We start from the raw sequence: 22,806 nt of genomic DNA, 5'->3' as shown, positions 1-22,806 counted from the left end.
CGAGGCACGCTCCCCAGACCTCAGGTTTATTGCACCAGAGCAGGGACAGGCTGCGTGCACCTCCCTCAGCCCAGGACGGCGCCCAGCCCCTTCCCACCCCCAGCTGCAACTGCCTGGCGGGTCCCTAGGGTGCTGCTCGTCGGCGCGTGGAGGTGCCCGGAGTCTTAGGCTGCCCGCTCCGCCGTGTCCAGGCTCTGGCTCCTTCAGTCATCGCGGGGGACTCCAGGGGCCAGTCCGCCTCTTGAAGTCCTAAGTCCGGCTTGCAGGCAGCGGAACCTCAGCAGAGGTCAGAGGTAGAGCGAGGACGCTGCTGGGGGCGGCGGCGCAGGCCTGGGGTGCGGGAAATCGAGAAAAAAAGGTCAGAGGTCCCCCTTTCCCCAGACCATTCGCCCGGCGCTGGCATCCCCCGCACCCACCTGGACGGTATCACTAGGGGCGGGATTCCAGCTCCTGGGCCAGGCAGGTCACCCGAAGGGCGCCGGCCCTGGGGGTTGGCAGGCAGTGGCTTCCTCGGCGGTGGGGGCTTGGCAGGCCCCTGAGACTGAGAAAGAAAGCGGGAGGCTGGCTTGGGAGGGGGTGTCGTGTTGCCCACCCCTGTTGCTGGGGAGCACCAGCTTGTGGGGCCGGCTCCAGAGGTCACCTTGGTTCCAAACCAACCTGTCGCCGTAAAAGGACACCAGGGTATGTGTCCTCATGCACAGAGGGGGCATCTCACCATGGCCACGACTGCCAGGGTTATTAACACCACAGTCCTGAGTGGGGGAGAGGCGGCACCCTCCTCTCCCCACGTTACCTTCGGCTGCCTCAGCACCGGGTCGGCGGGCAGAGGGCGGGTGGGGGGATTGGGCCGGTCAGCCAGCTCAGCCTGAACAGAGAGAGGGGCAGCGCCGTGAGCACAGCCAGGGGCCAGCGGGCATGCAGTGCTTCTCTCCAGGGGTTCAGTTCAACATGCAAAGTCAGCCAGGAAGCAGGTGAGAACGGGGCCATGCGTACAGGGCTTGGGCGCCTGCCCGCAGAAGCCTCAGGGGAGGAAGGTATGGGTCACAGTGGTGTCCCAGGCCAGCTGCAGTCCTGCCACTGACCACCAGGTGGTGGTAGAAGCCAAGGCAGGAGGCTCACCCTTTGTGGCTGCTGGGGCTCAGAGTGTCTGAAGGCTGAGGGGCACCCTGGTCCCCTAATGAAGAGCGCCACTGGCAGGGAACAGGGGTGAGAACTGCAGTGGGGCACCAAGCCTCCCACCTGCCCTGGGCCAGGGCGGGGCCTGGCCCGGATTTACCTGGAGTCTCTTGGGCACAGGGTCGGGAGGCAGCGGCCGGGAGGGGGGTGCCGGGAAGCCAAGAATACTGGCCTGCTGAGAGAGCAGGGGGAGCAGACAGCGGGATCGGGGTGGGTGGGGCCGGGGAGAGGGAGCACGGACACAGATGTGGGCAGAGAGGGGTTAGTGCCTGGGGAGGGGCTGCCAGGGCCCCAGGGGCAGTGGGGGGCCGCGCATGCAGTTGCTTGGCTGCATGCAGAGGGGGCGACGAGTGGCAGAGTGAGCATGCGGACCACCTCCACACACACCCCTGTCATCAGCTCCAGGGGCTTGCGGGGCACTCGCCAGCCTTCCACACATGGTGACCCGGGTCTCATCAGGTCATGGCGCCTGAAGGCCATTTCTGAGCACCACCCCCCTTGTCCTCCAGGGGCCCCTGCTGGGAGCACCAGCAGACCCACCTCTCAGAACCACCAGCTTGGCCCTCCTCTAGGTGATGTCCCTCCCCAGTCCAGGCTGGACTCTGCTTCTGGGCCTGCAGCCAGGGGAGCGTAGGGGAGGGCTGGCCCCGACTCCTCTGACTGACTCGTGGGCAATGGGAGTCTTTCTCTGAGTCTAGGGCCTTCAGTGCCCCCACCCCAGGGCCCACGCTGGATGCCTGGGCAAGGTGGGGCCTCTCTCCTCTGGTATGCATGACTTACCTTGGCCCCTGGCATCAGCAGGACGCTCTGCGGGGGTCCTGGGCGTTCTGGGGGACCAGACTGGGCTGCCCTGGACGTGAAGAAAAGCAAGGAGGGAGAGGGCCCAGCGTCAGACCATGCTCTCCACCCACACGCGGCCCTTGAGTGGGGTCGACCCTTTGCAGCCCCTTGGAGAGCAGCTCGAGTGCGGTTGAGGCCCAGTGAGAAGTGGGGGGGTGCTGAGGGGCTCGAGGGGGGTCCCCACCTACTCAGCACAGGGCTCCCCAGCTGCCCTCCGTGGGTCTGGGTGTGAGGTGAGGAGTGACAGGGCACGTGGAGGGGAGCGAGGCATGCGTGGGCTGGCCCCAGGGGCTGGCGGTCAGAGCCCGGTGTCGGGCACTGCAGTGGGACTGGGGACAGGACTGCAGAGCCGTCTTCAGCAGAGCCGTTGAGCGAGCTGGGGGCAAGGAGGTTCGTACCTGTACTGGCAGCTGGGTCCCTTGAGCTGACAGAGCCGCTGACGCAGGCGGGCACGGTGCCAGTAGCTGGCCCCCAGCAGCAGCAGGACCACCAACAGCAGGAGGCTGAGGGGCAGCCCTGTGGTCAGGGGGCTGGTCGCTGTGGGGTGAGGGCAGCTTTGAAGGTGGGCAGGGCTAAGAATCCTACACCCAGGAAGGGGTGGAGGGCGGGGACGGAGGTAAAGTGATGGGAGAACGGGAAGGGGTCAGAGGAAGGGGGGGCGGTAAAGGGTGAGCCGCGATGCCCTCCCAGCTGCCCCTGCCCGCTGCCCCCAGCTACCTCTGACGCGGTTGGTGCAGTCAGGGGCGGCCCAGCCCGCCTCACAGTGGCAATGTCCTTTGCTGTCGCAGACCTAGGGGATAGAGGTTGAGCGATGAGGGGCCCTACACTCTGGGGCCGCATTTCCCTGCCCCCAGCGTTTCAGGATCTCCTCTGTCCACAGTTGGAAGGTATGCTGGGGATGATGGGGTGGAGAGACGGAGCCTGTGTCCACGGCCGAGGAAATGAAACCGAACGAGCCCGTGAGCACCTTCTCCACGCTGGCACTGTGCTAGACCCTCTCGTCCTCATCTCCCGGACCCCAGGACGCCCACTGGGTGGCTGAGGAAACTGAGCTCAGAGTGGTTAATAATCTGCCCCCGGCTACACAGCTAGGAAGGAGTAGAGCGAGGATTAGAACCTAGGTGTGCGTGTTCCCCACACCCTCCTGTCTGCCCCCCGGAGGCTCCCTGTCCCCTTCCGTGTCCGCCACGCCCACTCACCCCGTGTCCGTGGCATTTGCTTCGACATTCCTGGGCTCGCAGGACGTCCACAGGCTGGCATCGGCGGTCAATGCACACCTGCCAGGGGTGGGGGGTGGGGAGAGAACCAAGGTCACAGCCTCACCAAGCGTCACGGGCACTGGCAGGCCACAGCCCTGCTCTTACAGAGGGGGAAACCGAGGCTGCCAGGATGACAGGACGCTGCTCAGTGGGCAGTGTGACTCTGACCCCCACCCCCGCCCCCGCCCCGGAGAGTCTGCCTTTTACACTGGTGGACCCTGAGGCCTGGGCACTGCTCATGCACACGGCCCTCCCTCTGGCCTTGCCTGCTGGGACCGCTCACCAGGTCAGGCCCACAGGCCGTGCCAGGCAGAGTCAGCAGGGGCTGGGCCACGTCGTTGCCCAGGTCCAGGTGGACCCAACTGCAATTCAGCTTCAGCTGGGTCCCGTTGGCTTCGAGCATCTCCCAGCGCAGACCCCGGGCTGAGCCGAGCAGAGGCTGGGCCTGCCCCCCCTGGCACTGGAGCTGTCCGCAGATGGCGTCTCTGAGGTCACGAGGGAGGAGGTGCGGGCTCAGGCCGAGGCTCCCACAAACCCAGAGGGGACCCCCGGCCCCTCACTTACTTAGGGGCACAGGACACGTAGCTGCCATTAGGGCTGCGCCCACAGCTCCCAAAGGCATCCCCTCGAGTGTTGGCAGCAAGGAGGCAAAGCGGCGAGGCGGGCCGGGCCCCAGGTCCCCAGAGAGCCTGGCACTGCTGGGCGTACGAGGCGCAACGCCCCCGCACGCACACGGCCTGGCCCCCCGCGCACGGCTCGCCGTCTCCCAGGCTGACGTCGGGAGGGCACTGCGGGCTGTCTCCTGAGCAGAACTCGGGTAAGTCGCAGTCCCCTCTGGACGGGCGGCACTGCCGGCCGGCCGGGCGCAGCTGCGGGGCGAGGGAGCATCGGTGTGGGTGCTGGGCGGGTCCCCCCAGAGACCTTTCCGCCCCGAGCCCCGGTGGGTGAGCGGTGGGCGGCTGGAGGGTCCCGTCGGCGCCCACCTGGCAGTTGTGACAGCAGAGCCCGTCGGACGCGCACCGGGCCCCGGGCCTCAGTTGGCAGCTGACGTAGTCACAGCAGGGGTCGGTGCAGTCCTGAGGGCAGAGGGACCCCGAGTTGGAACCCCGGGTTGGAGAGGGCCAGGCCTGAGAGCCCGCCCCACCCCTGCTCTCCGAGGACGCGCTCTGCAAGTAGAAGCTGGAGGCCCACACGGCCTGTGCTGTCCCCGCAGACAGACGGAGAGCTGCGGAGAGGGGACCGAGGGGCTCCGCTCCGACGCTCGGGGAGGGCGGCGACCCAGGGTGAGGGCCCAGGAGGGGTGGGGCCAGGCTTGGGGGGAGGGGCTCACATCCGGGAAGCCGCAGTCACACTGCTCGCCGGGCTCCACCAGCTTATTCCCGCAGACAGTGGCCAGAGAGGGCAGGCTGGGCAGCCGTTCAAAGAGGCAGCTGCCCATCCCTTCCAGCAGGGCTTTCTCCAGGGCCTGCCGGCTGCAGTTGCTGAAGTTCAGGCCCGGCAGGAAGCTGGGGACCGTGGCAAGAAAGGTTGGGGCTGCGGGCAGCCTCGGGCCCTGCCCGCCCCCTCCCCCGACCTCCTGCAGGGACTCACTCCGTGGAGGCCTCCATGATGCAGCTCTTGGCAGGGGCCGGCCCTGGGCAGGGACAGCTGTGCCCGCGCAAGTCGTGGTCCAGGCCCAGGCTGTGGCCCAACTCGTGAGCTATGGAGGATGCAACTCCCAGGACACTGGTGGAGTGGTCCTGGCATTGGGGAGGGGACACCCCAGGTCCAGCAGCAGCCTGACTGCTCCTGTTCTCTCCTCATCTGACCTCCGGGGCGCTCAGCACCGCCTCCCTCCTTAATTGCTTCTAAAGTAGGAGGAGAGCCCAGGCCTGGGTGGCAGGAAACCGGGGGCTCGCTCAGCTCTGTGCCCCTCCCTTACTGTGTGGCCCTGGACACTCGCCTCTCTTCTTTGGGCTCGGCTACCCCCTCCTCCCCCAGGAAATAGGTGAAGACCAGTAAAGCGGTCAGCTGGCCACAGGAGAGAGTGCCACGACCGCAGAGGCCACGTGTCATGCAGCCCTGCCCCCATGCCCACAGCTCTGGGATTGGTAACTTTGTAGGGCTTTCAGTGAATCAGCGGCCCTCCAGAGGGGAGGAACTGAACTGGGAATAGGGAGGAGACCTGAAATAGCTCACCATGTTCACACCTCCGGAGAAGTCAGAACAGATGGAGTTCTGAATGGCCATGCCCACCGTGGGCCCAGAGAATGAAGTAGCGCTGTGGGATTGTGAGGCCAAAGTCAGGCCCAATGCCAAGGGGTCCAGAGCTTCAGGGCCTCAGATAGGGAGGGGGTGTGACCCTGGCCAGGCCAGAGCAGAGCCCGGGCGGGGGGGCTTACGTCACCAGCTGGGCACTGTCATGGTGCAGTCGAGGCAGCAGATCTCTCCGGCGCCAGTGGAGGAACCTGTCTAGCGTGAGACCTGGGTCCTGGCTTATCTCCACCAGGTCCCGCTGGGTCCAGGCCTCCAGGCCCACGAGCACCACCCGCACATTCAGGGGCCGGAAGAACTGAAAGAACTGGGGCTCAGGAGATGGGCTCCGATGGCCAGAGGGCCGTCAGGGTGCTGCCCCGCCCAGCACTCACGGTGTCCAGGAGGAGGGTCACTTTCAGCATGCGGTTCAGCAGGTGCTGGGAGTCTGGGTACCTCTGGACCTGCGGGCCCGAGAAGTGAGCAGGAAAAGCAGCAAGATGGGTGGGGGCCAGGGGGGAGCGTACATGGGCCAGCTCACCTCCGCATGGTCGGCCACGATCACCAGCTCGACGGTCTTGGTCTCTGTCACCACATCCCGCCTCCGCTGTGGGCGGAAGAAGGAGCATCAGGCCCAGCACTCTCATGGCCGGCAGCCGCACGGGGCTGCAGGAACCGCGTCCACGCCCACCCTGGGCTGCCGGCCGGAGGAGAGCAGAGCCCATTTTACAGATGAGCCACTGAGAGCCCGCGAGGCCAGCGACTTGCCCAAGGTGGACCCAGGAGTAGGTGACGTAGCTGGGAGTAGAGCCTGCTTTCTAACTCCAAATTCAGTGCCTTTTCCAAATTAAAAAGAAGATAATAGGGGCACCTGACTGGCTCAGTTGGTAGAGCGTGTGACTCTTGGTCTCGGGGTTGTGAGTTCGAGCCCCACAGTGGGTGTAGAGATTACTAAAAAATAAATAAATAAGCTTTAAAAAATAAATAAAAAAATAATAGTCAACACCATCATATACTTATCACACTTTAGGCACACTTCTAAGCACTGTGCAAATGGATAGATAAATAGATAGATTCAGTTAATCTCCACAATAACCCTGAAAGATAAGTCGTTTTATTATCCCTGTTTTTTTTTTTTTAAGATTTTATTTATTTATTTGAGACACAGAGAGAAAGCGAGAGCGAGAGAGCACAAGCAGGGGAAGGGACAGAGGGAGAGGGAGAAGCAGGCTTCCCGCCGAGCAGGGAGCCCAATGTGGAACTCGATCCCAGGACCCTGGGATCATGACCTGAGCCGAAGGCAGATGCTTAACGACTGAGCCACCCAGGCGCCCCTATCATCCCCGTTTTATAAATCAGGAGATTGGACTCATATTGCTTTATGACTGGTAACTGTATTATCTCTAGCCAAGTGAGCGCTCTCTGCGTTCGGGGATCTTCTGACAGATGTGGAGTTTGGGTCAAGTACCTGCATGTAAATCCTGGATATATCAGTCACTAGTTGAATGACTTTGGGCAAGTTACTAACCTCTCTGAGCCAGTGTTCTCACTAAAATGGAGCTACTGATAAGACATACCTCCCAGCATTGTTGGGAAGAGGAAAGGAGATTATGTTCACACAGGGGTGTGGACAGTTGCTCCTCAGAAGGTTCTGGGAACACAGGGCTCTGAGGGTCTGGGGCCTGGCCCTCGGGGACAACGAAAGCCTGCTGTTCATCCTCACCCGATGCGTGTGGCTGTGGGGCCTTCCCCGGGGTGACTCCAGGGCAGCCTGGGTGGGCACAGACGCACGCCAGCGCAGGGCACAAGTGTGGCCTGGCAGGAAGAGGTCTTGGATCCGGGAGATATTCGGGGGGGCCCGGAGGTCCCCAGGCTCCAGGTCTAAGGTGTAGCTTCTCTCTGGGGACAGGATCACCAAACCCCTGGGAAGATCCAGCAAGTCAGAAAGCCTCTCAGCTCCATGCCTCATGCACCCTCACTGTCCCCACCCACATGGGATGCACCCTCTGTACCTGAGCCCTGAGCAGGTGCAGACAGAGACCCAGGAGCCCACGCGGCCCTGCACTGCTCCCTGATAGCAGCAGTTCTCCTATAGCAGAGAAATAGCAGTGCTACCTTGAAGGCCAGGCTGGAGACCAGGAGGCTGGCCTGCTGGTGCAGAGATGCAGTGTCCTCCCACGTCCTGTAGGGATGGCACCCTCCAGGTGGCCCCTGCCTTCTTCCCTCAGGCCAGAAACAGGGTATAAGACTCACCAGAGTGTGTCCCACACTGAGCACACGGGAGCCATCAGGCTGGTACCACATCAGGCTCGGGCGGCCTGGGACCAACTCCCTGGAAGAAAAAGCAAGGCGGTGACAGTTACCTCCCTGGGGGTGTGTGTGTGTGCAGGAACGGCCTGCAGGCCTGGGAGGTGGTAGAGGGGTGGCTGGGGGCCGGGCTTCCCCCAGAGGCAGCAGAGTATAGTGGTTGGGTCACAAACTCTGCCCAGCTCTCTGTGTTCTAATCTGGTTTTTACTGCACCTAGCTGTGTGACCTTGGGCAAGTTAGTTAGCCTCTCTGTGCCTTGACTTCTTCATATATAAAACGAGGACAGCAATAGCGAATAATACCTGCCCTGTAGGTTGTCATGAGTTCAAGCGCTAGTCAGTGCTGTATGGTTGTCCGCCACGTTGTCCACATTACCAACGGGACCACTGGCATTGTTACCTGTTCCGTAGCAGCTCCAGAACGTGACTCTCACCGTCCAATTCCAACTGGATCCGCAAGGCCTCAGGCAGCTTGGTCTGTGGGCAGCAGAGGGCCTGTCACCTCCCTGGCCCTGCCCAAAATGCCTATCCTCTCTAACCAGAAAACCTCAGGCCCTTCGGAGAGCACCAACGATTAGATCACTGGTGGGGGTGGGGGGGTCCCGAGGGAGGGGCCAGGAAGCCCTGCCCGGCCTGGGGCATTGTTCTGGGGGGTTGTGTGGGGAGGTCAAGGAAGGTATCTGAGCCGCCCCTTCTCGGCTTCCTGCCCAGAGAGGAAGCATCATGGAAGACCCAGTGCAGGCCCCAGCCCTTCCTCTGACTCAGCTTTAGAATTGGGGACGGGGGGTGTTTGGTGAGGCCCTGACCTTCTCCAAGCCCCCCGCTCCCCCGGGGAGAAAAGGGACAGAATGAGACCACGAAAGCAAGTCTGGCCTCAGGGTTTCCCCAGGGGAGCCGGACAGCCGGCTGGGGCGGAGGCTGGGGCAGGCGTGGGGGCAGATGTTGAGGGCATAAGTGAAGCCAGGTGCTGGCCTGCGGCAGGAGGGGCAGCCAGCCCTGGGATGGCCGCGCTGCGCGGGGGTCCACTCACCTGTGCTCAGACACACGGCTCTGTGGGGTGGCAGGGGTGTGCTTCTTCACTTGGGGGGAGAGGGTGGCTCACCTGAAACACCTCTGTGAGGCTGAGTGTCGGGATGTCCGGAAGGATCTGGGGCTCCGAGGGTCCACGCAGGGCCCCTTCTGGCCGTGCCCGCTCCTCCTCAGTGCCACCTGCAGGGCGCCCAGAACACCCCGAGAGGGTGCTGAGAGAGCCAGCACCGGCGTTGGGCATAGCTGGTGCCCACTGGGCACCCAGGCCCTTCTCTGCTTGAAGGACTCCTGCATTGCATGCTGGGACTTAAAGGAGAATCCCGAAGGGAAGGGTCTTCTCTGCGGCTCCCAACTTTCATCCCAGCACCCCACCTTGCACGTCCTGCCTTCGCCTCTCCCTGACCCCCCCAGGCCAATCCCAGGTTCTGGCGGGGAGCTCCCTTTCCTACTCCCTCGCAATCACCCCCCTAGGAACGCCCCCTCTCAGGCCTGGGCGAAGCCCTGTGGCCCGGTGCCCACTCCACCCTCCCCTGTCCTCACTGCGGAGCTGCCGGGAACGCCCATTTCTGGGTGCGCAGTGCAAACACTCCTCCCTAAGCACCCCCCTACCCAGTCACGCACACCCGCTCGCCGCAGCCCAGCTTCCTCCCTGAGCACCCCCGTCCCCACAATGGCCCTCTCTCTTGAGGCCAGCCCACCCGCGCCTGCCCTTCCAGCCCCTGGCCCGAGACAGCAGCGGGAAGTGAAAGTTCCAAGGAGGAGTCCGGTGTCAGCCTCTTTCCTGGCCAAGTCTCCCCTCCCCTGGCTCCTCCCGCGCTCCCTCCCGCTCGCTCCGCCGGGTTTCTGGTGGCATCGTCATCAGGGCGAGGGGTGCGTTGGCCACTCAGGCCTGGGAAGGGGGCCCAAGAAGAATCCTCTCCGCCAAACCCTACCGGCCGTGACCACTCGGCGCTCTGGCACCAGGTGGAATGGTCAGCTAGGCCCCAGAGGAGCGAAGACGGCAGTCCTGGGGAGGTGCGACCCTGCCCCACCATCCTGAGGGGGCGCTGGGCCAGGGCCTTCGGTGCCCGGCACCGGAGCCTGTTAGTGTCCGCGGGGACCGGGCAGAGGATGACCGCGCGGGGGCGGGGGGCGGCATCCCCCTCCTCTCTCCACTCCATCGCCCGGGCGCCGGGCCCTCAGCCAGGACAGCGAACTAGGGCGGGCCGCGCTCTGGTTGGGGGTCTCCCCGAGTCTCCAGCCGACCCCCGTGCCTCCTGACTTCCCTGCGCCTCCTCCCGGTCCATTCTCCGCCCCCCACCCCCCGCGCACCGAGGGCCGGGCACTCACCTATATCTGCGAGCGGCCGGGGGGACAGAGGGCTGCCTGCGCCCAGGAGCCCCAGGGCCCAGAGCAGCGCCAGCCGCATGGCAGCGGCGCCCCGGGCCGGGCGAGGGCAGCAGGTGCTGGGCCGCGCGCCGAGGAGCCGCGGCGGCCGGGTCTGCCTGGCGCACCCCGCCGCGCCGTGCAGCCACCAGGCCCCGCCCCGCCCCGCCCCCGCCCCGGGGGCTCCTGGCCAGGCCCCGCCCCGGGGAGGCCGCGGCCCCGCCCCCGGAGGGCCCGGGCCCGCGCCGCTCGCCGCTGCGGCGTTCCCGCTGCTGCGCGCGGTGGGAGCCGAGGCCCGGACCGACCGGCTTGGGCGGCGCGTCTCCACCCGGCCCGGGGCCGGACCCCTTCCTTGCAGCTTGGCTGCCCTCCCGCGTCACGTCGGCGGCCCGGGTCTCGGGACTGCCGGTCAGACCCCTGGGAAGCGCGGGCGTGCGGAGTGTACCGGCTTTTATTAACCGCGGAGGAGCTGGTGGACAGGACGCCCCCTCACTCCGCGTAGGTGGCATCGTCGTTGCTGTCGCTGTAGGCGGAGGATGAGAGCTCCTCGCGCGGGGTGCAGGCGGGGCACCGCCGCCGCATGTCGTCCCAGCACGGCTGGCAGTACACGGCCGCGCAGTCCGGCGTCGGGCACACGTAGGCCTCTGGCGTCTCGGGCGCCTGGCACACCACGCAGCGCCCACGCGACCAGCGGCGCAGGAGCGGGCAGCGGCGGAGCAGGACGTCCGCCAGGCGGTGGCGCTGCCGGGAGCGAGCGGGAGAGAGGGCTGCGAGGGGTCCCGGACCGCGCGCCGCCTGGCAGCGCCCAGTGCTGGGCGCCCTGCAGGGCCAGGGTGCTAGGGCAGCGGGTGTAGAGAGCGTCCCTCCCCGGCTCGGTGGTGGAGAATGGGGGTGCAGCTTCGGCTCCTTCCCCCAGCTACCACCTGTTCTTTCCCCGTAAACCACCTTATCTGGTTCTCACGGTGGGCAGGGAAGGCAGTAGGGCGTGCGAGATTATCACTGCTGTGTTCTCCGCTTTACTGCCGGGAAAGCGGAATCTTGGGAGGGGTAAGCGAGTTCCCAAGGCGCACAGAGAGTAAGCAGTCAAACCTGGCTGGCCCCGGTCCCGATTCCTGATGACAGGTCTGGTTCACCGTGCTCCCACCCTCTCGCCCCACAATTGCCAGGCATTCCTCTCTGCAGGCCACCGAAACTACAGAGGCCCCACTGCAAAGGCAGAACTCCTGGCCTTGGCCTGCAGAGCCTTCCACGCTCTGGTCCCCTTCTAGCCTCTGCTCTAACTTGCCCCAGCTTGAACTTGGCATCTTCTGTGCCAGCCTCTCAGACTAGCCCCGGCCCTTGACATTCCCTCTGGGCTGTGAGTCTTTGCACATTCTGTTCCCTTAGCTTGGACGAATGCCCTTCATCTTTCCACCTGCCTACCCAAATCCAGTTTCCTTCTCGACCAGGTCATGGAATCACAGTATGCTCACTTTTTCATACTCATTTAGCCTCTCTGTGTCATGGGGTGGAGGATCTAGGCACTGGAGGAAAAGTCAAGCAAAGATGGTCTCTCACTCTCACCAGCTCTGTTGGGGCTGATTAAGAATGGCTGCCATTCTTTTCTTTTTCTTTTTCTTTTTCTTTTTTTAAATAATGTTGGGTCCTGTACTATGCTCTACTAAGAAAGTGTAAATAAATTAGCTCGCTCAAGCAGTAACCCCATAAGACAGGCATTGTTATCATCATTTCTCTTTCAGATGAGAAAACATGCTTGGAAAGGTGGTCACTTGCTCAGGGTCACATGATGACAACTAGCATGTGCATGGAACTTGCTAGATGCCTGCGCTACAAGAGTGAGACTCCCTTAGTCTCCACAACAACCAAATGGAGTAGCAGCTCACTCCGGTTACAGAAGGGAAAACCAAGGCCCAGCATTTAGTCAGTCCTGCAGATCGCAGTTGTCATGGCAATAAAGAAGGGAGCCAGGACTCAAACCCAGGCCCTCTGACACCAGCAGCCTCTGCCACGCTGTTGCTGATCTCTGCACAGGCCTTGCACCAGGCTTTACACATCTGTCCAAGCTCCCTGTCCTTCAGAGGGAAACACTGAGGTCTGGTGAGGACCGTGGCCAAGGCCACACAGCTTAATGAGGAAGTGTGGACTGGAACCTGGTTCTTCTGGCTCTGTGCTTTTTCCTTATCCTATGTGACCCTTCATGGTGCCTTCCGGACCCCCCAGCCCGCCCGCCTCCCCGCCTCCCCCAAAGACACTCAGTAGATCCTGTGGCTTGCCTCCCGTCCCTTGTTTCTGAAGGAGCCCCCTTGCTTTCTTTTAGCCAGACCATATCAAATCGGACTTCCCTTTTCTGCCTGCTTCCTGATGGCCCACTGAGTGTCTTGGGCTGGGCTGAATCCTGGGGGACAGAGGTGGACGCAGCCCTGACTCCCAGGAGCTGGATGACCAGGGCCCTTGGCTTGCATCCCATCAGAACTCGCTGAGCTCCGTAGGCCTGGGCCCCTGGGGCTGGACGGACTGACAGGAGAGGCCCCTGCTGCAGCCCTCACAACCACAGGAGCCACGGGAAGGAGGCCTGGACTTACTGGAGCCTTCTGCTGTTGCGCCCGCCTCAGGATGGCAGCCCTCCTCAGCTGCGTAAAGGCTGCCCTCTTCCTCAGCAGCTCATTGTAGAGGAACAGGATCCGCTTCTTCTCGCGCTGGGGCCAGGGAGAGGGGTCAGTGGTATGACAGTGCGCCCCTCAAGCTGGGGGGGTGCTGGGTGCGGGCCTGCGGAGCTTGGGGGAGGGAGCACCTTGGGGAAGTAGAAGGCGGCAATGACCCTCCGGAGCCGGTAGGCGAAGGCTTGGAGCAGACAGAGACACAGCAGCAGGCCCATGGGGAGGGCCGCTCTCACGTAAGCCCTGGCGTCCAGGCTCACGGGCTGGGGCAGGCAGGCTGCGGCGGGGTGGGCCTGTCAGGGCTCTGCCAGGGCCGCGGGCAGGGCACCCCCGGGCTGCTCTGCTCCTGCCTGCCCCTTTCCCTGCAGAGCAGCCCCTTCTGGCCCGGAGCTACCAGGCTCGTGAGGCTATTTGCTCAGCACGGCTCGGATGTGGAAGAAAGTTCTGTTGGACAGTGTGGCTCTAGGGCGCTGGGACCCCCAGGCCCCAGCCCCTACGGCCCTCGGACCCAAGGCTGTCATCTTCCAGCAACTCGAGTCCGACCTGACGCTTCCTGCTCTGATCCTTGCAACCCCAGCATGCAGAGCCCCCTCTTGCCACGCCTTGGAAAGACCCTGGCCCCCGCCCTCCGTTCCTCTGACCCAGATTTTCAGCGTCGCTCACCCATGTTGTTTGACTGCACCCCTGTCTCGGAGGACGTGTTCAGGGCTCCAATGGTTTTCCGAAGAAGCCGGGCAAGCATGGAGTCCCCCCCGACTTTCACCTCCAATTTGTGGCTGCCTGAGGCCGTGGGGGGTCAGGAAAGGGTCGCAGTTTAGGGGGTGGGGCAGGATGGGGACTGGATGTTGGGGGGGGTCAAGGCATAGAAATCCTTTGCTGCACAGGACCTTCCATCCTTTCACTCCCTGTTACAGATATAAAGGAGGCTTGGAAACAGAGGCCCCCAGGGACAGGTGTCGGATCGTAGGGCTGAGGTCGGACCCCGAGCAGGTCAGGGAGGGGCTGGAAGAAGTGGCTGCCTGGGGGGGGCGGGCGGGGGCCGTGGCTCACTGCGGAAGGAGTACTGCAGGAAGGAGTGGTGGCGGATGGTGTCAAAGATGGAGTAGAGGGCCCGGTCCAGGCCGCACAGCAGCAGAAGCAGGAGGAGAACGGGCAGCGTCTCCACGAGCTCCCTCACCTGCCCGAGGAGCGAGGAGCGGCAGGCCCTGAGCCGGCAGCGCCGCCCGCCCTGCACGGGCCCCTCCGATGCCCCGCCCCCGCCCCGCGTGGCCCGCCCCCACGGCCTCCTCACCACGTTCCTCATCTCCGAGGCCTGCACGGAGGGGTTGCAGGGGAAGATGACGGTTTTCTTCTCGGCTTTGCGCAGTGGTAGCAATGTCCGTTTGCCCTGGATAAAATGTCCAGCCAGCGAGGGACACCAGGGCCCCCTCCCCTCGCCCCTCTGCCCTTCTGGAGCGTGAGGCCACAGAGGACGTGCAGCAGGGCACCCTTGGCCAGGGCTGTGCTCACTCACCAGCTTCCTCCTGCGCTCATCGATCTGACAGAAGTAGGTACTGACGTAGATGTTGTCAAATCGGATGTCGCCGTTATAGCTGTCCGTGTAGGAGAAGGCCCTGTGCGCGAGGACATGTCTGTGTCCTCCAGGTTCTCTTACCCACCCCCCACCATGGGCTTCCTGGACGCTCCGTCATTCCCCAGAGCACCCAGCATGCGCCGAGCACCGTCTATGTCCTGGGCAGGGGTGCTGTGCCGGCTCCCAGCAGGCCGGTGCAGGGCAGGCATCCACACAGGTGAGGAGACACAGGTGGAAAGGCAGGGGGGTCGTGCGCCTGGGCGGGAAGGGAGGTTTCCCAGGCATGGACCTGCTGGCAGGGTCTCAGGCAGAGGAACGAGCAGAAGCAAAGGCACAGGGAAGCGGGAAGCCCCTCGAGGCTGCAGAACCACCAGCCATTGCGACTGACTCCCACATCCACCTCCCCAGCGAGCCGGCCGAACATCCTCTGGAGGTCGCTTCAAGCAAAACTCACCTACATTTCCCTCCCCCCATAACACACCCTCTGGTGCGGCCGTGTTTTCTGTGCGTACAGAAGCGGCCCCCTGTGCATGTCCCAAAGTCCCACATATTGCTTCGGTTTCCTAAGGAAAACATGCTAATTATTGGAGATGGGTTTAAAACTGCAAGTTACTTTAAGTAAGCTCCGTGAGCTGTGAAACCTAAGTTCCAGGGGTTCTGGGACCCTGTAAAACGCCCCTCGGGCCTCGGACTGAACAGTCACGGGCAGGCCGCCCGAGAGCGCCCCCGTGTGGAGAGGCCGGCGGCCGGCCCGCGCCCTGCCGGCCCCGCCCTCCCGCCCGCTCGGCCGGCCAGGGACCTCACCCAGGTTGAAAGCCTGGAAGCGGACTCTGCGCCTCCTTCCTTCCCTCCCCGAGCTGGCTTTGAGACCTGCTGCACCTTTCCCCTTCCTGCCTCCATCTCAGGCCGGCTTCCTGCCACGCCTCGCTCCCCGCCAGGCGCTCTAACCTCTGACCCACCTGGGCCTCCCAGCCTCCAGCCTCCAGCCTCCAGGGCTTTGCAGACTCTTGGGGCCATGCCCACATCAGCCCCGTCCTTCAGCCCAGCCTCTGCCCTCCACATCCCACAGAACCCTCCATCCCTGCCCAAGAGAACACCCTTCCTCTCCTTGACCGTGGCTCCCCATCTGCAGCCTTTTGAAACCCATGTATGGCCCTTGCAGGGGCCCGTCCTCAGCTCCCACCCCTGTCCTGGGAGCCAGGCCCTCGCACGGCCCTCCAACCACCCATGCTCTGTGGGCACCCCTCTGGCCTCCCCTAGACCATGAGCGTGTTGAGGGCAGGAAGATGGCTCGTTCACTCTGTCTTCCCGCGGCGCCCTTGGCACACACACAACCGTGCCCTCACCTGCCCCACAGACGGGGCAGGAGCCCCCCACCTCCCCCCCGTGGCCGCCCTTGCCTAGCCCCTGCCCATCTCGGGCACTTGGGGGTGGGGACAGGAAACAGAGGGTCCAGAGGTCAGCGGGGAAACAGAGTGAGGCCCGGGGCAGCCCAGCTGGACGCCAGGCTGGGTGGGGTTGAGGACTTTGGTCCAAATGGAGGGAAAGTAGCTGCCAACGCAGCAGGCGGCAGAAAATGAAAGTAGGGCTGGACGATAGAGATGGGCAAAGTCAGAGCCAAGGGGAACATGAAGGGCAGGAGAACAATCAGAAGTCAGAGCTGAAAGTAAAAGAAGTCAGCGCTGGGATGAAGGCGGAAGGGAGCAGATAAATGAAGACCAGCTCCCTTTCAAGGTGGCAGAGCATGGGCCACGTGTCCCCCACACCGGGCCCCCGTCTCCTTAACCTCCATAAACAACCAGCGTTCCTGCTCGCGGCTGGCCGCACTCCCACAGCTCCCGCAAGGCAGGCCCCCGTCCCAGGGAGGAAGGGGCTTCGGGGCGGGAAGGCTCACGCGTGAAGGACCAGCAGGAAGGTGCAGGAGAACAGCACACGCAGCAGCCCCAGGGCCCACTCCAGCTGGGCCTCCCGGTGGCGGACATAGTCCCGCAGCTCGGTGCTCATGTGTTCCCAGCCTGGGCTGAGGCCCAGCACTGCCGCCTGCTTCTCTTCCTGGTGGGGGGCACGGGTGCGGATGTGGCCCTCCTGGCGTCGCTGCCCTGGTGCCCTGCTCGTGTCCCCCAGCTCTTCCCAGGACCTTCAGGACCCCCGTGTGGAGAGCCCGGGCGCGGCCCCTCCTCCCCGCCGTCCTGCTCCCCTGCACCTGCCGGACTGGCACCCTCTCTCACCTGGCAGGCGGTCGGGTCCCAGAGTCAGGTCCCTGCCCACCACAGGCTCGGCACTGCCCCTCCCTGTCCCCGTCCCCCTCGTCCTCCCTGTGCCTCGCCACCTGCTCTTCTGCGGGCCCTGTGCCCTTCTCCCACTCCCTCGCTTCCCCCAGCCCATGCGCCCCTGCTACCTACCTTGAGCTCAATAGTGGCCGAAAACTCCCCTTCCAGGTCGTGAATAGACCGGTTGAGGGAGTCGTATGTCTGCCCAAAGTTGCCTTCGATGGGGATCCTGCGGCGGCACCAGATCTCCATCGCTGCGGGGTGCGGGGGGCAGGAGCAGGTCCGCGGCAGTCCCCCTCCTGTCCACCCTGTCTGCCTCTCCACCCATGGCCTTCCACGCTGAGGCTTTCCCCTCTCCGCGCTCCGTGAGTCCCGTGTCACGGGAACAAGGCCTGACTTTCCCTCATTTTTCTCACCTGTTCGTAACCATGCCAGCTATTAATAATGATAGCAACACTTATAAGAAAATCCCTTTGTGCGCAGCTCTGTTCCTCGCTTCCTGAAATCCTCAGAACCCCCTAACGGGATGAGTACTACTATAAGGCCCGTCTTTCAGATGGAGGGACGGAACCAGAGCCCGCTGTGAACATAGCTGGGTGGCAGAGCCAGCCCGTGGGGGGTCTAAGCCCTGCCCGCCCGATGGCTTTCCTGCCCCACGCTGACCCAGCGGTCCCCAGGGACTCGGCTCCCGCCCTCCCCCTTGCCCCGCTGACCCTTTGCGATGCCACAGAAGAACTTGAACTTCATGGGCAAGCAGAGAAGGTGTTTGAGCAGCGGGACCCAGATGCGCTGCATGCACTGTTCATGCTTGTGGTCAAACCAGCGGCGGCAGCTGAGGATGGCCCGATCCACCACGTCTGCAGGAAGGGGCAGGGAGCAGGTGAGGCCCCCACGGCCGGCCTGGAGCCCTGGCCCCGGCTCGCACCCCCACGCCCCCCGTGCCCTCACGGGAGCAGCGCAGTTTGGTCTTCAGCTCATACATCTTCTGTGTAGAGAGACGGTGCCTGGGACGTAGAGCTTGGTGAGTGTCCACACTGCGGGCTGTCCCCTCGAAGCCCATGGTGTTCTCGACCATGTGGCCGGTGTCACTGTTCACCTGGGCATCCAGCTCCTCAAAGGACTTGGAGATGTTCTGGGTTTCGGCTTTCAGCGAATCTTTGCTGCTCTGGGGTTGGGGGCCGAGGAAGGAGCGGTCAGTGGGGCAGCCAAGGAGCCTGTCCTGTCCCTCTGGCCGAGCTCCGGGCGCTTCCCTCAGGCCTGGATGGAGCCCGGACCCCGAGACAGCCTCACCCCATGCCCCACTGTTCAGTCTTCGGGACACCCCTCTACCCCCCTGCCCTGCAACCAGTCGCCCCTGCTCTGCCCCCGCCCAGCGCCCAGCTCCTGCGCTGGCCTGCATCTCAGATCCCCGCTAGCGAGGGAAGGTGCCCCAGGCCCTGGAACTTCGCTCTAATCTCCCAGACCACTGTGCCATCTCAGTGTCCCCAGTCCCAGTGTCCCCGATGTCAGCCCATCTCCCCAACTCCTCAACTCTCCAATTCTCCCATACCCCCAGCCTCCAGTCCTCCACAGGCCGATTCCACAATCCTGCGGGCCTCCAGGCTTCCCGGCCCCCGATTTCCTGACATTCTAGTTCAGCTGCCCAGAGTACCGCCTACCCAGCTGTTTGCAAGTGGGGGCTGCGGGTCCCATGACTGGGGGCGAGGGCTTTCCTGGCAGCTGGTGCCCAGGGCACGTCCCGCAATGTTTGAGGACAGTCCAGCAAAACGTGCCAGTGGCGCCCCGCTGGGAAACCGAGTCCAGGGTCAGATCTCCCAGCTCCAGTCACGCCGGCCCCCAGGGGAGAGGAGCCCAGACCCTGCCCGCGTGCGCGGGGCCCTGACCAGCAGGTCCTTGAACACTGCCCGCAGCGGGGCCGTGGAGATGCGCCAGGCCTCGCGGGTGTTGTTGACCTGTAAGTCTACGGTGCAGCCCAGCGACGCGATCACCTCGTTCAGGTTGTAGCGCAGGTTGGCCGCGGGTCCTGGGGAAGATGCCCCAGTGGGTCTCCCTCCTCAGCTCGTCACTTCCTGAGGGCCCCTCCGCTCCCGCTCTGCATACGGGGTGACCACCCTCAGAACTGTACAACGAGGGGGCCCTGAGCCTGGGAGAGGGCAGCTCATTCCCCTCCGGCTGGGTTTTCCCTGTGTGAACCGAGGGGCCCAGAGGTGCGGAGGAACTCTCTCAGGGGCATCCAGCGAGCTGGAGCAGCTGGATCAGACTCCCCGTCTCTCCCCTTCAGCCGCCCGGGTCTCATCGGGTGGCCCGCCCAGGATCCTGCTCCAGTCACAGACTGGCACCCAGGGACACACGCTCACCCTCGTAGATGGCGGCCAAGGCGTATCCCAGCACGAAGAGCCGGCCCTCCCTGCCCAGCATCTTGGGCACCAGCAGGAGGCTGGCACAGCGGATGTGAGGGGAGGTCCCCCAGCCCAGCGCGCCCAAGCCTGTCGGGAGGCAGCAACAGGTGGTGAGGCGAGTGAGGCTGCGGCCTGACCCACCAGGCTCAGCAGAGCACCCACCCCCCAACTTCTTTCTGGAGCCGTGGCCGTCCTGCCTCTGCCCCCACGTACGCGGACGCGGGGAGGCCTCCGAGGCCGCTCACTCCCGCGCTCCTTGGGTAGCCGAGTACAGGGCTCAGCTGCGTGGCGGGGGAGGGGCGTGGAGCCGTGGCCCTGACCGAAGGGGGCGGGGGTGCGTGTGTGTGTGTGTGTGTGTGTGTGTTCGGGGAGGGGGAAGCACTTCTCTTCTCCAGGCTGGGTTCCCACACACCCCAGGTGCTGAGGGGGCAGGGAGCGCAAGAGGAAAGTTCTGGAAACAGTCCTGGTGCTCAGAGCCACCTCACTGTTCCCACTCACAATCTCCGTCCCTAATTTTAGCCTTAATCACGGACCTCCTGGTGTGTGTTAGCAAACGGGTGTCTCCCTGTGGTCTCCGCAAGGAGACAGAGAGCTCCTTGCAGCTCGTAATGCAGGGAGAGAGCCAACAGATGACTACAGCCCCGAGCACTAAGTGCACAAGGGAGGCGCTTCTCCGGGCTGTGGGGAGGGTGGGGCCGGGAAGGCTGGACAAAGCCGCTGACGTGTCAGCTGGGGCTGGAAGATGAGTAAAGTGTAGTTAGGAGGCAGGACAGCATTCCAGGCCAAAGGGACAGCATAGCTGGGCAGGGAACCCAGCAGCTTCCTGTGGGATGGAGGGCTTGCCTTCGCCAAAGCAAAGTCCCTCCACTTCCTCCCTCCATCTCCTGGGCCCTCGCGCGGTCCCCGTCGCCTCTCCGGGGGGGGGGGGGGGGGGCGACTGGTCCCCTGCTTCCCCTCTGTACTTGGGTTTTCACAAGGCAGCCAGAGTGACCCTGGAAGCACATCCATCTGACCCTGTCCCTTCTCTGCTTCAGACCAGCCGCAGACTTTCCACCAGAGTTGGGGTCCAGTCCAAGCTCCCTTAGCGTGGTCCACTGACCCCCATGATGGGGCCCCTGCCTGGCTTCTGCGGGCCACTCAGCCCTTCGCCTCCCTCGCCCGCCCACACAGGCCTGCAGCCGGCCCTGCACTATGCCAAGCTCATTCCGCCTCTGCCAGGAGCGCTGCTCTTCACCTGGTCATACAGGTTTGCTGTGAGCCCTGTCTGGTGCCACCCGACGGTGTGTCTGCCTTCTTCCTCGCTAACACAACTTGAGTTTCGTTCAAGGCCAACCAGCAGTCCCTGCCCCAGCCCCTGGGGGTAAATCTGGATCCGTCTCACGCAGTCCCCGTTTAACAGGACATCAGAAGGGGTTTGTTCCGTGGTCTTGGCCTTCTGGCCAACGACTCAAGCTAGGGTAGTTGGGAAGTAGTTGCCCTACATTCTACAGAGAGCCCCGGGGGGCTGGGAACCCTCTCTGGGCCCACGAGCAGGGCAAAACGAGTCTCTGACCCTCTACCAACCAGTATATACAGAGACCAGACCAGAAATGGAATTTTCTGGAAAAGAAGCAGCGGGAGTAGGCAGACATGGGAGGGGAGGCTGAAGAGAGGAGGGGGCGTTCACTTCCAGGCCAAGTGAGAGGCCTCACGGGACCCCGGAGAGACAGGGGCAGGGGGAAAGTGGCCCTTGCTGAGCCGCGGCACCCGGAGGCCGCCCCTGGGCGGCCACCCGAGTGCAGCGTGGGAGGCCAGGTCGGGGCGGTGTTGGCAGGGCCTCTGGGGAGGATGGGGGAACGTGACCTGGGAGCCTTGCTTGCTTCTCAGGGCGCAGGGGAGGGGGCAGCGCAAGGCACCTGCTTTCCCACTTTGGCAGGGCAAGGATGGATGACTTTCTCTGGACGTTTTGGAGGGCGGCAGGCCTCATGCCATCTGAGAGGTCCTCCCCCTGGGGGCAGCCCGTTTGCTGCGGGTGGTAGGAGCTACATGAGGTCAGCCAGATAGAGCTACTCTCAGCAGGAGAATGGACCTTGGAGGGCCACACGGAGCCTCCAGAGACACCACGGAAGGCCCCCCGAGGCAGCCGGTGGGACGGCTTGCCACCCAGAGGCAGTGGGGTTCCCCCAGTATGGACGACTTCAGGCTTCCGACCCTGTCCCTCTAATCCCTTCTGACAGCAGAAGAACCAGAAGGGGAAGGAAGTGGGGAAAGGAGGCCAGGGCGGCCGTGCCCCCTTCACTGGGGGACCCCTCACCAGCAGTCGGTGGCCTTGGGTTTAGGGGCGCCAGGAGGGAAGATGCTGGAGACTGCAGGGAGGTGGGATTTGGGTATAGCCTGGGTTGGACCTTTCCAACCCCAGAAATAGTCACAATTACGAAAGCAGGACTGGGTGTCATAAATGAAAATAAGCGGCAAGTGAAGGGTCCGTGGGAAAGGTCATCCATGGGGGCCCGCCGTGGTCCTGTGGCTGCCCACACAGGTCTGTTCCCAGAGGGGGCTGGCGAGGGCCCTGCCGGGGTGGCCCGGCACAAGCGGAACCGGGAAGCTGGCTGGGGGGACGGGAACGTTTTCCTCCTTCTTAAAGGAGACATAAAGAAGGAATGTTCTGGTCTTCCAACATTGGTGTATGAAGATGAGATGCCTGGACTTGTGGTCGCCCATGCATGACCTGAAGACGAACGGTCACCAGGCCAAACATGGCGGGAACCTGGGTCCTTGGCAGGTGGACTGAGCTGCAGAATTATCCAAACTCCAAAGACCACTCAGCCTTGAAACTTGTTATTACATGAGATAATCAACTTTCTCTGTGTTTAAACCACTTTCAGGTGGGTTTTCTCTTCTTGTAGATCGACAGCTTCCCACACAAGGCCCCCACCCCAGTGCTGCTTCCGAGAAGCCTTCCCTGACTACCAGCCCCTTTCCCCCCCCGGCCCCAGCTTCCTCTCATCACGCCCCTTTGTCACCATCAGAAATGCTCTTGTTCCTTTCTTGTCCTTTCCTGCCTAAACTCTCTCCGTTGGGGGCCCCTCGACCTTGTTCACTGCAGAAGCCCCCAGAGGGGCTCAGTGAGTGCTGAATGAATGAATGAAGGAGTGAATGAATGAATGAACCGAATCGATCGGGAGGAGCAGGAAACAAGGTCAGAGAGATCAGGAGACATGGGGCATCCCATGGGGCACCCTTGGGTAACATGGAGTCCTTCTGGTTGGGGAGGCCCCTAGAAGACAAGGACTGGTTTTCTTCCATAGACCGAGGGCCTATGGATCTCCCCTCAAAGCCCAAGAGGAGGCTGGGGCCGGGAGGGACACTTGGGTGCAGAAGAAACAAGATCGGACCCCTTCTGGGCACCTGGGACTCTCTAGGCCTGCTCCACAGGCCTCTCGAGCATCCCTGTCCTTAGCCAGAGCTCACCCACCACGCTGTACAACGCCACCATCTTCTGACCTTCGTAGATGTTCATAGGGTTCACCAGGAGCTGAAAGAGACCTGAGGGTGCAGGGTCAAGCCAAAGGTCAAAAGATGGGTCCCACCCCTGACCTCTGCCCACACTCACCCATGGCCAGGAGCCCTCCGGTGCTTGCCCCCAGCAGGAAGGCGGCAATGGGAAACGATCCCGGCTGGCGCTGCAGGAACCGGCTGCAGGGGACAGGCAGCCCCCAG

The 22,806-nt window shown here is 63.5% G+C and overlaps 2 protein-coding genes across 19 annotated transcripts; both read right to left on the bottom strand.

Moving 5' to 3' along the window:
* Positions 1-10: 10 nt before the first annotated feature.
* Positions 11-10,342, bottom strand: ADAM15 (ADAM metallopeptidase domain 15). 18 transcript variants are annotated; one of them, XM_035009724.1, is made up of 23 exons: positions 10,173-10,342; positions 8,917-9,023; positions 8,215-8,291; positions 7,761-7,839; positions 7,520-7,596; positions 7,231-7,429; positions 6,049-6,114; positions 5,903-5,971; positions 5,657-5,826; positions 5,454-5,535; positions 4,866-5,014; positions 4,606-4,780; positions 4,259-4,351; positions 3,840-4,144; positions 3,559-3,760; positions 3,216-3,293; positions 2,734-2,806; positions 2,415-2,553; positions 1,957-2,026; positions 1,717-1,790; positions 1,277-1,351; positions 417-541; positions 11-330 (listed from the first exon to the last, which is right to left on the bottom strand). In XM_035009724.1, the coding sequence occupies exons 1-22, from the start codon at positions 10,249-10,251 to the stop codon at positions 430-432; spliced, it is 2,550 nt and encodes an 849-aa protein (XP_034865615.1). In that variant the 5' UTR covers positions 10,252-10,342; the 3' UTR covers positions 11-330; positions 417-429. The 18 variants fall into 18 exon arrangements, with proteins under 18 accessions (XP_034865615.1, XP_034865616.1, XP_034865613.1 ...); XM_035009725.1 differs by having other exon boundaries at positions 1,277-1,348; XM_035009722.1 differs by lacking the exon at positions 1,717-1,790 and adding an exon at positions 794-865.
* A 355-nt stretch (positions 10,343-10,697) lies between these two features.
* Positions 10,698-22,783, bottom strand: DCST1 (DC-STAMP domain containing 1). The gene is made up of 15 exons (XM_035009570.1): positions 22,700-22,783; positions 22,558-22,621; positions 19,066-19,194; positions 18,592-18,731; positions 17,657-17,873; positions 17,422-17,565; positions 16,841-17,124; positions 16,333-16,490; positions 14,379-14,478; positions 14,157-14,252; positions 13,916-14,042; positions 13,529-13,645; positions 13,000-13,142; positions 12,791-12,904; positions 10,698-10,949 (listed from the first exon to the last, which is right to left on the bottom strand). Exons 2-15 carry the CDS (start codon positions 22,604-22,606, stop codon positions 10,698-10,700), a joined length of 2,070 nt encoding a protein of 689 aa, XP_034865461.1. The 5' UTR covers positions 22,607-22,621; positions 22,700-22,783.
* Positions 22,784-22,806: the final 23 nt, after the last annotated feature.

This window comes from Mirounga leonina, unplaced genomic scaffold (assembly GCF_011800145.1).
Source record: "Mirounga leonina isolate KUSES-001 unplaced genomic scaffold, KU_Mleo_1.0 Mir_154, whole genome shotgun sequence".
Lineage (NCBI taxonomy): Eukaryota > Metazoa > Chordata > Mammalia > Carnivora > Phocidae > Mirounga > Mirounga leonina.
The sequence above is the reverse complement of the archived record's forward strand: the minus strand, read 5'-3'. Positions and strand labels throughout refer to the sequence as shown.